Source organism: Magallana gigas, chromosome 5, assembly GCF_963853765.1.
Source record: "Magallana gigas chromosome 5, xbMagGiga1.1, whole genome shotgun sequence".
In the NCBI taxonomy this organism is placed as follows: domain Eukaryota; kingdom Metazoa; phylum Mollusca; class Bivalvia; order Ostreida; family Ostreidae; genus Magallana; species Magallana gigas.
In genome coordinates, this window is record NC_088857.1 from 36,315,768 (window position 1) to 36,330,548 (window position 14,781).

Genomic DNA, 14,781 nt, shown 5'->3' on the forward strand with positions numbered 1-14,781 from the left:
TTATATAATTATATAGATGTATCAGATGCATTATACCATACAGATTTTACTTAGTCTCATAAATTTATCCTTTTTATTGTCGACTTTGATTTATTTTGATGTGACCTCTAACCGATCGAGGTTAAGGGTGATTTATCTCAAAGTCGTAGAATATCCATGAACCCATTCTACACCAACATATGGGTATCCATCCAGGTATATTGAAAGTTTCTGTACCTATAATAATCTTCCTAGAACCCTTTCCGTCTAACTATCTGCTGTAATGGTGTACAGATGCGGATACCTTAGACCTTATCGTGATCTAAACGGACTTGTTTCGCCCGTGTAGTCAAAACTGCTGTCAAAGTATTTCCCTTGGTGCTAAAAAGTTGGTGCGCGAAAGGTCTGTGGTCTGAGAGTTCTTTGGATGGCTTTCGCTACATCTGATACATTTATGAATGCATTCATTGAATGTACAGCAAAACTTGTCATACTGTAGCTGCTTTGAAATATTAAAAAAAAATGGAATTATTTGTTGTGAAGAAAGTGGTATAATAAGTGGTTTGGTATTGGGGTTGACCATTCGGCTGTATAAACATTAGTTATTATACTTTCATGTTTTAAAAATACTGAAATCTGTTTGGTTGAGACGAAGTTTAAAATCCGTTCTATTACCTTTAGCATTAGCAACATACTTGGCAACGGGTAACTCAACGAATTGTTACATGCGCGTAAGTTATGCGAGTACGGTTCGCTGTAAAATTCACGTCATTCTTAAAGAAGTCAGTTATGTATTTCAAATAAAGCGATTTGATTATTTAAAAAAAGACTGTGATTATAGCCTCCGATAACACAGGGGCTTTTTTTTTGGGGGGGGGAGGTATATAGGAATTACCTTGTCTTCCGTCCGTTTGTGCAAAATTCGTATCCGGTCCATATCTTCCTTATGGGGAAACATTGGAAGTTCTTACTTCTCACAATAATTCTTATCCCCTGAGGATGTGTTATGACCTTGACCCAAGGTCTTTCGGGCAAGGTCACTGACATGAAAAGTACAAAATTCGTGTTCGGTCCATATCTTCCTTATAGTGAAACATTAGAAATTCTTACTAAACACAAAGATTGCTCATGAAATGAGGATGTGTTACGACCTTGACCTAAGGTCATTTAGGTTAGGTAATGGTCATTTACAGAAAAAAGTGCCAAATTTTTATCTGGTCCACATCTTACTTATGGAGAAACATTAGTAGTAATTACTTCACAGAAAAATTGCTCATGGTCAGAGAGTTTGTCAAAACATTAAACCAAGGTCATTCAGTCAAGGTCAAGGTCACTGACAGTGAAAGTTCAATATTCTTGTCCGGTCTATGTCTTCCTTCTGGAGAAACATTAGAGGTTTTTACTTCACGCAATGATTGCTCATTACCTGAGAGTGTGTCATGACCTTGACACAAGGTCTTTTGGGCAAGTTCAAGGTCTTTGTTTAAAAATTGTTTAATTCCTGTTTGTGACTTACTTGTGTTAATTGAAGGTAAAATTCAACAATAAGCCTGCTGATGTCAGGCCACATTGAATTAATAAAAATTGTGTGTAAAAAATTTCTGGGAAAAGAAATCGGGTTTGGTATACAATAAATTCAAAGTATCAAATGGTCACATATCACTATTTTTACCCCGTGCTCATTGATCAGGCAAGTATTTCTATTCTAAAAATGTATGTTTTTTTCCAAAAATTCACAGGGGTGCTAAATGGGCGAAATTGGCGCCTTTTAGGGCATGGATGGAAAGAAGAAGGATTCAAAAAATACTAGCTAAATTTAATTGGGAAAATCGATCTTTAAAGGCGCAATAGGAAGGGTGTAAAGAGGCCAATGTTTACAAATATTCCGAAGTGAAAGTGGATATTGCAGGGTAGGGGTTATTGTAGGGGCCATATCGCAGCCCCCTCTCGGTTGATTTTCCTGTACTTTGGAAATGTTGTTGGACTAATGTTTGTCTGTCATTAGGCCAAATTTGAATAGATTTGAGCCGGTAAAATTTTTTATATGAATTTTTGTGATATAAAGGAATAAAAGGGAAAAATAATTGTGGTCTGTGTCCAAATGGCTGGTTTCCATGTAGATTATCGTTTGATTCCTGTCCCGTTTGTTATTATAAGGATGCAATTGTCTTCAGGCATTTACAGTTAAGTTGATTAAGATATGGATTTTTTAGAATTAAAATTGGTTTGTTTACTCGTATTAGCATTAACAATTTGAAAATACTGTGAAATAATGCTTGATCTGCAAGAAAGCTTTCAATTGGCAAAGAATAGTTTTATGGAGTATTATGGTGGGTACAGACATTAATACACGTACGTGTGCAAGGTCCTTTTCCTGGTTGTACATGTATGATGATGTTTTTGAATAGGTTTTTAAATAGCCGCTTGTAATTTTCATCTCCCTGGGCAAAAGGAATTTCCTGTTGCATCTAACTTCTCGTCGCTGTGATACATGTACATGTATGTCCCTCCTCCGTCCTATTCCTGACTTTAGTCCTCGTGGATCCTGTCAGTCCGGCTGCTCCCCCCCCCCCCTTTTAGGTGGCATTTCTTGCTCAAACAAACAGACATGTTTAAATGATATTGTAACGTGTAATGTGAGTTCAAACCACGGATAATAATTTTCCCTAAACGTTTCCTACGTTTCTAAATGATTGGAATAAAATCAACTCTTAAACACTGTCATCAAATTAAATAAACACGATGATTCTAACTGATTTATAACGTATAATTTTCCTTCAGCTAATCTGTACAACACTTGGTCTGAAACCACTGTTTCAGACCACCGTTTCAGACCCTGTTCTAAACCTAGTCCGAACTTATTTATTTCTGAGCCTATGCTCCCGGACTATATGATATAATCTAATGTTTCAAATGGTCCACCCGCTCCCGGACTATATGATATACTCTAATGTTTCAAATGGTCCACCCGCAGTATTTTGGGGTCCCGCAAATGAAACATAAACCGTACCTACTATTATCGCTGTAACTCTGCTCTCTGAATGAGGTTTTCTCTCCTCTGCGTCTATCAGTAGACTAACAACTATGCGCAGGCGCGCTTCCTATTTATACCCTACACTGTACGTCAATTCTGCTGACTCATCGCATGGTCATCAAAACGTTTGAGACAGTAACCCACACCCAAGGAATAGCTTATGATTGAATATATTTGATTGACCCTGAATGCTCTATTTACATAATCAAAGGAATTTTCATTACGATATTATTTAACAGTAATATTATAAACGTGTTGGTTCATATACAATTATTGACATGAGCGAGCAAACTCTAATTTAAGTTTGAATAATCCAAACCATCCATGTAAAAAACTTGCCAAACCTATAGCATTTGATGGTATAGAGATAACAATAAGATTTCTTTGAAATTTTTATCATTAAATCTTTTGGACATATGCATAAAACAACAGTATTTTTGAAAATAGTTAAAGAAACTTTTTTTATGTTTCCTTCTACTTCAATATGCAAGTCCAAATTAAAGATTTAGTAATTAAATACTGATCATAAAACTAGTAAGTGCTGTAATACACTTCAAGGCCGACTTAATTTTCCTTATATACAAACTACTTTTTGATAAAAAAAAATATATTATATGTGAAATAAGGATATTTATTGTATGTGAAACTAAAGAGAATTAAAGTTAATGTTTTCTTCGGATTATCACAAAACGATATGGGTGAGTTTGTTGATTTCTTAATTCTGAGGCAAAACATTTTAAAACAGATTTCTTGTTTTAAATACATCAGAATCTCGTTATAACTACCAGCCAATAAGAAAATGAAACTAGTCTGTATGCCGTTATATTGTGGGGGATTTCTACATTTACCATTAAAATGACAATTTAATACATTCTGGGTTGTCTGTTGAATTAAAGTATACACATAAAAAACAAGATATCTGTGAGCCAATGTTCACTAGTGATACCCCCGCTCTGATGTGAATATGCAAAATAAGCAAAGTCGACATTTAACAGTAAGCTGGCATCCGATTGGTACAGAAATATATCCCACAATATGGCATGCCTAAACAAATATTGTGTTAAAATTTCAAGCATCTTCGATAAATAGCTGCTGAGAAATCTTTGAGGAAAATTTGTTTGAAAATTTTGGCTAAAATAAACAAAGTAATCATTAAACAGGAAGTTGACGTCCGATTGGTACAAAAATACATCCCACGATATTGCATGCCTATAAAAATACTGTGTAAAAATTTCAAGCATCTGCGATAAACAGTTGCTGAGAATTCTTTGACGGAAATTTGTTTGAAAATTTTGGTTAAAAAATAAGCAAAGTCGTCATTTAACAGGAAGTTGACGTCCGATTGGTACTATATATCCCACGATATGGCATGCCTTAACAAACACTGTGTAAAAATTTCAAGCATCTGCGATATATAGTTGCTGAGATAAATGCGACAGAAATTTGTTTGAAAATTTTGGTTAAAAAATAAGCAAAGTCGTCATTTAACAGGAAGTTGACGTCCGATTGGTACTATATATCCCACGATATGGCATGCCTTAACAAACACTGTGTAAAAATTTCAAGCATCTGCGATATATAGTTGCTGAGATAAATGCGACAGACATTTTTGTTACGGACGGACAGACAGACAGACAGACGGATACACAAGGGTCCTTCGGAGCGGGGGTATAAAAAATTATACATCATCAAAACAGTTAGGATAAGTGATCAATGCCAGCCATTAACAAGGCAACCTGAGTCATTTTCTTATCGATTTTATACAGTTATATAATTAAATCTCGTTTTGAGTTTAAAGTTTTAAATTAGCATTTCATAAAAAAAGAACGACAGCTTCTTTAATTTGCTTTCTATTGATTACGACCCACATCTTCGTCTCAAGCTCATATCGGAGTCTGCATAGCTATGGAAGAGGACTGTACATATTAGTCTTGGTTTGTGACGATAAAGGCACAAAAATTGGTATAAATAAAGCACGATATATTTAATTTGTATAGCTTTAGGTATTGGCAATTAGGAAACAGCATTTTTAGGGCGGCTAGCTAGATGATTATGGTCATTCTATGATATAAATTAACAAAGAATGAGACTGAAATAACTCCAATGTAAATATACAGATCTATATACTTGTTGTCAACCACAATGCATTTTAAAGGCAGTTTCAAATGCATGCTTCAATATACAAACTTAATTTTAAATATTTGGGATGTTGCTGTTGTTCGATAACGGGAAACTAAGCGGAAAGGGTGGGGTATCGCCAGGCATTAAAGCGATTTTCATGAGCACTTTACAAACAACGTTAATGAGATCTTTCCACTACATGGACGTTCAGTAATTGAATGCAATCAATTAAACTTTAGAACAGTACATTGTGACCAGCAGATATTGGGTGGGTGTTTTTTTTAAAATATTACAAAGTAATATATTAAGGCAAATGGGAGAGGTGAAATATCTGTTTTTCAAGCAGGAATTGAATTAATTAAAGCAATATGAGCTGTATTTTTTATAATTTTATTTCGCTGCAAAAACCTGCTAGTATGATAAGTCTGCATATAATTTAAACTTTTATGATAAATAAGATTTGAAAAAATCATGAATTTTTGTCAAAGGAAATATTACTCTTCTAAGGAATATATACATGTAGCAAATCAATTTTTGTACAGGACGACAATAATTCAATTTTGCTCCAAATAAGGCTTTTATCGGCCTTTTCCATGAAAATATGGCTAACAGAAATTTAAAAACCATGATATTTTTGTCATTTTAGTAGAAAAGAACATTTCAGTAAAAAAAAAATTTAAACATGAAAAATGCAGCTCATATTGCTTTAAAATAAACTCGGTTAGTGTGAGATATAAATCTCCCCTTTTTTTGTGAAAATATGCATATTTCTACAATAGAGCTTTGTCAAAACAGGTTCTCATCACATTTGGTGTGTTCACTATGAGAATGAGTGTTAATTTTGTAAGAATGAGAAAAATCGTGTAAAATGTATAAATACTTAGAAATGACCAATCATGGTTTAATCCTTTTCAAACTGAAACAATGCTGTATCACAATAACACTGTCAAATCAGACGATACATGTATGTGTAATCTTAAGCATTCTGATTCTGACAGCTGACGGATTCAAAAGAAGACGATATTCAAAGCCAGAAAAAGGACAGTCAAGACCGCAGAGGGAGTTGCGCTGGCACTGAGCCAGCAAGCCCACGATACCTTGGAGATTGACATCTGAAACATACCCATGTTGTTTGACACCATTGTGTCCTCATCCAACTTCATGTGGTTGGTGGTAAATATGAGAACACCGACCACGATGCTACTGACTGGAATATAAAAAGGAGTAGCATTGTACTAAATGACATCATGGTATAATGCATAGATGATGAATTAATGTGAATGCTTTCGTTTCAAAGAAACAGAAGACGAAAGGCACGCTTTTTTGGAGCGATGTTTATTACATGTATCAGATTGTGATTAAGGTGGCTCTATACTTCCACAGTTTATTCCAATTTTTAAAAGAAGAACACAAAACATAAAGTTATCAAATATCAAAATGATGATATTGATACTACATGTACAGGTATTATTAAAGAAAATTTAAGTGCGAATTCGTGTTTTTGTGAAATAATTTTTAAAAAATTTACTTTTAACAAATTGAAAGTAATTTTTGTCAAATGATGGATATTTCATTCAGACACATTAAAGAAAATAAAACACTTCATAACATTCAAAAATATTATTATTGCAATTCTTATTAGTATTTCCTTAAAACATATAATTTCATATCTTCTTACTCTGTTGACGAATCATCTGAAAAAGCCGCTTGATATTTTATGAAAATGTATTTTAATAAATGTGACATTAAAAAAATGAATGAAAATCATAACAAATAAACACAATTTTAACTTCATTTGGTATGAAAAGTCCTTAGGTAAGCGTGCGTTATCTTTCGGAAATTCCTTAGTCCCATGGTCCAAATACCTTGGGGACACCCAAACACCTTGGGGACTTTTCAATTTCTGAGTTGAAGAAAATTTCCTAAATATTGTTTTGGAATGATAACTACTCACATATTTCATTATAGGCCTATATAAGTAAATATATTCGTCTTAATGTAAAACTAGGCCAAATAAATAAAAGAGAAAATTAATTCATATGATCTATGTATCCAATCCTGAGAGATTTATAACTACATGAATGATATACAAATTATATCCTTAAAAATAATAAATCGGTTTCTACAAGTGTTATTGTATTTTAAACATCGTACTTTAATTAAAAATTATCCAAGTATCAAATTTAATGTATTCAAATATAACAAAATTTGCAAAAGAGCGGTTCCCGTACAATACGTGTCAGTTTAGGTCAGCCAGTACCGGAAGTACATGCTTCCATATTTACTTTTTTGCGTACTGCTTCAACAAAAAATGGTGTATAGAGCCACCTTAAATGACCTTTTAAATAGTTTATAAATAATGAGTCTTTTGCTTAAAGGAAACAACCTTGTAGACAGATTAAACCACTTACATTATATGATAAGTACTAGTATAATAAAAACTGATTCATTTGGTGCTTTAGAGTAGGTTACCTGAGATGACACTGGTCAGGAGAGTCATCACATGGGTGAGTAACATGTCTGCCGCGATGGACAGGAATAGGCACATAAGGATCAGGATCACTGTAAGGAGGGACATTCCCAGGGCCAGGATACAGAAGCCTCGGGAGCGGCGGATCCAAGTGTACCCTATGAAAAACATCAAAGTACTTATTTAAGTCAAAACCAGACCTCAGGCAGGAAAACCATCGAATTCGAAAGAGTTGGTTCCAATTGTATCTTTAACATGTAAATAAAACAATTTTCAAATAATATACATGTAATTAGCATCTTACTGTTAATCATTTATTACTCTTATATGTTACTGGCAATTAAGTTCAGATAAATATAATTAGCTTCTTAGTGGAAATCAATTTTTATCTCAATATGCAAATGATACAATTTAATAAATATACTCGTAATGAACACATCAAGGGCTGTCCAAGAAGGTTTTGGTTAATCGCGTTTTAGTCATTTTAAATATGTTTATATACATGTATCATAACCGGTATGTTTGTTATGAAATTTAAATCAAACTAGAGTGGTTTTGGGTGTTTTCCCATGAAATTAGTCTAAAACGTTGCTGTATTACATGGCAATCGGTTTTTAGGCACTTAAAGGGGCATGGTCACGATATTGGTCAAAAATTATTTTCCAAATTTTAATGTCTACAATGCTTCAGTAAGGCATTTTTAATAGGCAACTGAAATTTAAGTGTCATTCGTTGAGTTATAAGCGAGTTACAGAGCTTACAATTCTTTGCTATGTAAACAAAGTTTTTGTTTACATTTTGGATGTTGAAGTGAAAACTCCAGTTTTAGACTAAAAATGAATGTGATAAACGTTAAGATCTGTTTATTGATGCTTAAAATGAATAGGATGAAAAAATCAGCTTGAAAAAGACCTTTAACCGGTATACAGAACTAATGTAAACAAAAACAGGACACGAGTCTTGTTTACATGACAAAGAATTATGAGCCCTGTAACTTGCTTATAACTTCACTAATGACTCTCCAATTTCATTTGGTCATTGGAAATGCATTCCTAAAGCACTGTAAATGATAAAAACAGAAAAATAGAATTTGACCAAAATCGTGACCATGCCCCTTTAAGGGTCCTCCACACACCTGGGAAAAGTTCTGCCTACAAGCCATTTCTTTTAAATTACTTAAAGATATGGATTTTTAGCCTGTGTCCGACTTGAAAATGACCCTAAAAATCTCAACAAAAAAAAATGTTTTGGGGGGGGGGGGGGGGGGGGTGGGGGTCAACTTTTTAATTTTACCGCTGTTCATGAAAATAAAACCCCCTGCAGTATTCGAACTCGGGGCTTGCGAGTTTGTAAACTGAAGGAAAACCCACTGCGCCACAGAGATGTACAACATATATTGCCATCTTATGACGTACTGTCATAAAAAGTAGAAGTTAATGGGTGTCAAGGATCCTTAAATTGTGGTTGCCTATTCAAAATACCTTAGCTTATCTTGCGGGTTTTCTGACGTAACAATAGAGCTTAACGTAAAGTGTTGACCGTCAATCGGTCATAGCAAACCCATCCTTTTTTGTAATTGACAAATGATCTTTAGAAACATAGAAGGACCTTACATACAGTTTATGTAAACATTTATAATTATCAAGTGCTCACACTTTAAGGAGGTGTCAAACATTGTTACATTTTGTTTAATAAGGTACGATTGTGCGTTGGAACTCTTCTATTTCAAATCATGTGTAGACAAGAAAATAAACTGAATCGTATGTATTTGCTTCACTTTTTTTACAATGAGAACTTCAACCAACGATCTAACTATTAAAATTTATTTGGCTTTAGCTTATCATCGTATACGATTACAAACTGATTATGACAATAGTTGTATGGTAATTAATTTTGCATTTATTGACTCAGTGTTTCATGAAAAGAAAAATGGCCATTGTTCTTCTCTTCACAACCTTACATTTAATATAAATTATATAAATTATTGCATATGTGCAATCATAAAAATGTCTAATTAGTATTTATATGTTCTAACGATGAGTAAATAAGCTAGTCTTCTCAATCAACGGATTTTTATTTTTTGTTCTCAGACGTAAAAAAATGATAACGTCGTGCTAACGTAATAATTAACATATAAGGTTTTGCGAAATCTTTTTAAATTTTTAAAGTTGTTTTGCCAAAAATTGGCCGAAAACACATATTGATTATTTTTATTAATTGATTCAATATTATCTCTTCAGCTATTGTGTTGAGAGATATTAATTAGGATCTTTTAAATCGTTTAAAAGTTTGAATCATAGTTCTGAAATGCGTTTTCCGATTAAGATATGCATTTTTTGCTTGATTTTATCAGCGACACTGTGCTTGAAACACGATAACATTATTTCTACGCACACGAATCTCAAATAAAATTTAGAAATAAAACTCTGAAACCTATGGATCACGCGGACAAATTTTCAGGGTAGGTTTTCTCGCAAGCAAGCAAGCAAGCGAGCCACCTTAAAGGGTTGGGGAAAGTACGTAAGGCTCAGAGTAAAAAAATTCCAACGTCGGTAACGGAGGTTTTAGAAATGAATATTTACAGTTTAAAAAAACATGTCAAAACATCTGGATCTTCAATTGTGAAGTAGTTAGTATCGTGTACGTCGTTTTCCTAGGTTATTGGAGCTGTTTTCAAATGGGCGGAGAATTTTCAAAGATATGAAGGCAAGAACATGCCTTTGAAACGCCAAAAAAAGTTACGTTGGCTTACCTCATGGAGCACCGCCTCATCTTAAAATTCTGCATCGGCTTGGGTAACACATTGATAAAATACATAGTGTTGGGTTTTTTTCATTTGTTTACTTTTAATAACTAAAATTATATACCTTTTTATGTGTGCAATATTGAGATGATTGGTCGGAAATATTATTTATTAATATTGTACCAAATTATAAGTAAGGTAAAAAAAAATCAAATCAGCTATTCATAATTGTATGTGTCTTTGATTTCAACGGTTATTTCAACATTAATATTATACAAATATTGACTGGGGTTGAAGGCAACATTGGTTATATTAGCCCCCGAGGGACGAAATATTGCCCGACGCGAAGCGGAGGGCAATATTTTCGTCCCAAGGGGGCTAATATAATCAATGTTGCCCGAAAACACAGTCAACATTTGTTTTGTTATATGAAGAAACAAACCAAAATCAAGAAAGTAATTGAAAACAGATCGCCGTAATTTCCCGGCTCAACAAAGAATTCACGAATTCAGTTCTGTATAAAGTTCATTTTCAAAATATCCTCAGCATCAAACGGTCACTGGTGATATTCCGCCGATCGAAAGAATTAATATACAGATGTTCTACCTGATTTTACTTCATAGTAATTCGCAAATCCTTTAATCCGTTATGATAGCAAACCGTCGCATTGTGCGTCCGTTGTTTACTTGCCTTGACCGACTGTCTATTATAACGTCACCTTGTTTTGGAGTCGCGAAGAGTAATTTACGTCATCGTTTACGAATCAACTAATCAGAGGCGTTTATTTGAAATAGAGGGAATATTCTCTAGATATTATTCCTAGCCGGTCAATATCAAAAAAATATTGACCGGTCAATATTTTTCAGACGAGCTAATATTACAATTATTGACTATTCGTCTATATAGAGTTATATAGTGAGAATATACTACTGAATATAACAATAATTGTTACTTAATGTATACAGAAAAATATTTGCCTCCGTTTTAGTTTTGCAACTTTCGCCAACGTTGTTAGATGGCGAATTTAAGACTGGGCAAATTCCAATGTCTCAGATTATCTTTCTCAAAATACAAAAGTGTCTGGGCGAATTTAAGACGGGGTGAAATTGTTTGCAAGTGTACAAGGGCGAAATTTACATGGGGCGAAAAAAAACCTGTATGCATTATATAATAAATATGGGTTCACAAAAGTAAAAGCGTTCAACATACATCTACTATTTCTTTCTCTGTGAAGTATTAACATGTATACTATTGAGGGCTCAGGTGGTTGATCATGAAGGTCCTTTTAATGTAAAGATAGTAATCATGGTAAAATAGATTATTGGAATATTATACTCCATGGAGAATAAGTCAGGGTTGGACATTATCAATTATGCGTAAGTAAAAGCACGCACACATAGATAGCATTTGTTCTGTAAATGCATTTGAATCAAACATGGGTTAAGCCAGTGCAGTAAACAATACATCAGTTAAAGCGATTCCAATGGTATATTTGGAATCTTATCGCGAAAATGTCAATACCAGTCGCTTGTAATTCTCTGTGTGTGTATGTCAACCATGGCTTGATGTAAAATAAGAATAAATCTTGCTTTAAATTATCATTAAGTAGACTATTTTATGCAGTTCACTTTATTATCAAAACCGATTTGGTTTGACTTTTCCTATAGCGTCACGATCATTTCTGTCAGCTACGTCATGCATAAATTATACACGCCGCCGGTGTGAAAACTATATGATTGGTTAACTCCTATTTTTAGGCCGAGTTATCAGTATACGCTTATGCAATGCCAGAGCTGAAGGATTTCTCAGAACAGTTTATCCCCCCCCCCCCAATATTATTCATTCAAAATCGACTATCCTGTATGTTTAAATTCTGTGCTAAACCCCCCCCTCTCTCTCTCTCTCTCCTTCTCTCTCTGTGTAAACGGGCGTTAAACCATAGCCTCAAGCTACGGTCCAGAGTACGGCGTTATAAAAAATATAATATTTAAAAGTTGCATGTGCTAAGCGTTCATTTCATGTAAATATCGTAAATGTATAATGCACATGTATTACCTACTAACTTGCCAGTCAAAGTGATAGGTATGAATTCCTCGATTTCTACACCTTTCGATCGGCAATCGACAGTCAATAAAAGTATTGAACGATGGTGTGAAAGAACGAGACGGAAGTGGAGAGTGCAAGGAGGTTTGTACATGTGCGTCTTCATTTCTCTGAACCCCCGATCACCCGCTCCATACATGAACACTGGTTTGTTTACATACATAAAAAATACAGTTCTTGATCCGCTTTCCGAGTACGGTTAAAGGTTGTTTAATAGGAGAAAGTTTGGGGCGGGTAAAGCTACAATTATTAACAGTAGTAAACTAAATGAAGAATTATTTAAATGGATTATTTGCACAAAATGTGGTATGGTATGATGTAAATATTTTTTAAAAATAGTGTTATTTTTACACGCGGCAAATTGCCGTAAAGTTTTTTTGTACATGTAAGTATTGTATGCACTGTAGCTTTATATTTTCTAACCCAAAATTTATACACAGAGCTACAGCTATATATGTTATGTACCGTATGTATTGTTTTATCACAAGTGTACACTTTCGAAAAATAGCCCAATTTCGACAGTCACGAGTACCCATGTGAATTTTTCATTCTCTGATATGTTGTTGTTCTGTCCGTGCATAATTTAGTCTTAGTTAACCAGCAGCCAATCAGCGGTAAGCTGAATCCACCAATAAAAAAACTGTGGTTAAGGTGCGGGTATTGTTTATGTATGACGTAGCTGAAAAAGTTGAACGCGACGCGATCGGAAAAGTCAAACCAAATCGGTTTTAGTAATATATCAATAAGGTTCATATCCGTGTTGTATGGTAAGAATGTGTCGTCACACATATTAATATGATTATAGATACATGTACGATGTAATTACATGGGTTAAATTGAATTCCATTTTTATAAATTAAATATTATCATCTGATAAAGCAATGTATGCCAGTTTTCTATTCTTCCAATATTAGAGCAGTTGTAACTCTAATCAATTAGCATACAAAAGCATAAAACAGTCTCAGTAATTAATATATTCAAACCAAGAATAATTCTATTTGTACACACTATTTTTAAATACATCTGAAAATAAAAGGATGATAAGAATACCATAAAATAAAATATTATTCTATCTTTTTCAGCATGTCCATTTTGTCAATGAAACATTCCATTTTATTTGATTCAATACAGTTAAGACATTATCCATACTACATGTACCAAGTACGAAGCAGTTACATTTACCTTGAGTTTTAAACGGCGGTATGCAGTTTTCATCGGTGAGGAATTTGGTGCACACTTTGGTCTCCCACAATCCCACTACAACATAGGCTGTAAATAAATCAGAGGCATCATAAGCAGGGTACAACAAGGAGCTGTCGTTTAAACTGTCCGACAGGTTGGCAGTTTGTAGAACGTGGTCTGCAAAATCTTGCGTTTCTAAATATGAGAAATTGAATTCCTGCGCCCAGTCTTCATACAACATCATGGACATGTTACCATCGGGATCCATACCATCAGAAATTATTTGAGACTCGTCAAATATGGATGGGTTACTCGCAGCTAAGTTGTTAAAGTCCAGGTTAAACTCCAGATATTTCCAAGAAGGGATAAGGAAACCAGTGAGAAATATAATCAAGGTAGCACTAGAAGAAAGGAAACTGATGCGCAGAAATATTGTTGATTCGTAAAACGCATCGTTCCATTTTTCCACCATGATCTTTTGGCCTCCAGTTTCTTCGCTCATGATGTCAAAAACATAAGGTGAGCAACAAACACTGCTGACCAGTCTTGTGTATCCTTACTCTAATCAATAAAATAGCGCCGGTTGGTCTGATTAGAATAGCGTGCTGCTCCTTTTGACATCAAGACACCTATAGTCATAGTGAACACAATACCTCATAAAATAATTCCGTGCGCTTACATGTTTTTTTTTAATTCCATGTTGCAATCAATTTTTGTGAAGACTTTCAGGAACATTTTTTTCTGAGACATTTCATTAACTTAAAAAAAGGATTTTATTTTAGATCAATATCGGCGCTAAATCACGGGAAAATGTATATTCGGGGGTGTTCCAATACTGCTGATAACATGGCATTGAACCAGTTTTTCTCAAAGAAAGCCGTTAGTGACAAGCTTTAATACTGCTTTACTACTTGGTTTGCTTCCCCTATCGTCCATCATCACCATGAATTTGTAAAATTGCTTGATTGCTCTTGGCGGGGCGAAATCATTGTTCTCTTTCAAACTTTATTTCTGCACTATGAATTATTTATTATACCTTTATGGTATAATTAAGTTATACATGTATTCATTCTATCATATCCATCACAATAATAAAACGTTATGCTTACTAGAATGATAAATACCCTCATAAAAGCAGACGTATTCCGA

At 34.1% G+C, this 14,781-nt stretch overlaps 1 protein-coding gene across 1 annotated transcript; it reads right to left on the minus strand.

The window, feature by feature from the left end:
- Positions 1–6,021: 6,021 nt before the first annotated feature.
- On the minus strand, positions 6,022–14,451 carry LOC105336853 (uncharacterized). Its single transcript, XM_011441330.4, has 3 exons — positions 13,633–14,451; positions 7,607–7,762; positions 6,022–6,341 (listed from the first exon to the last, which is right to left on the minus strand). The coding sequence occupies exons 1-3, from the start codon at positions 14,132–14,134 to the stop codon at positions 6,142–6,144; spliced, it is 858 nt and encodes a 285-aa protein (XP_011439632.2). The 5' UTR covers positions 14,135–14,451; the 3' UTR covers positions 6,022–6,141.
- Positions 14,452–14,781: the final 330 nt, after the last annotated feature.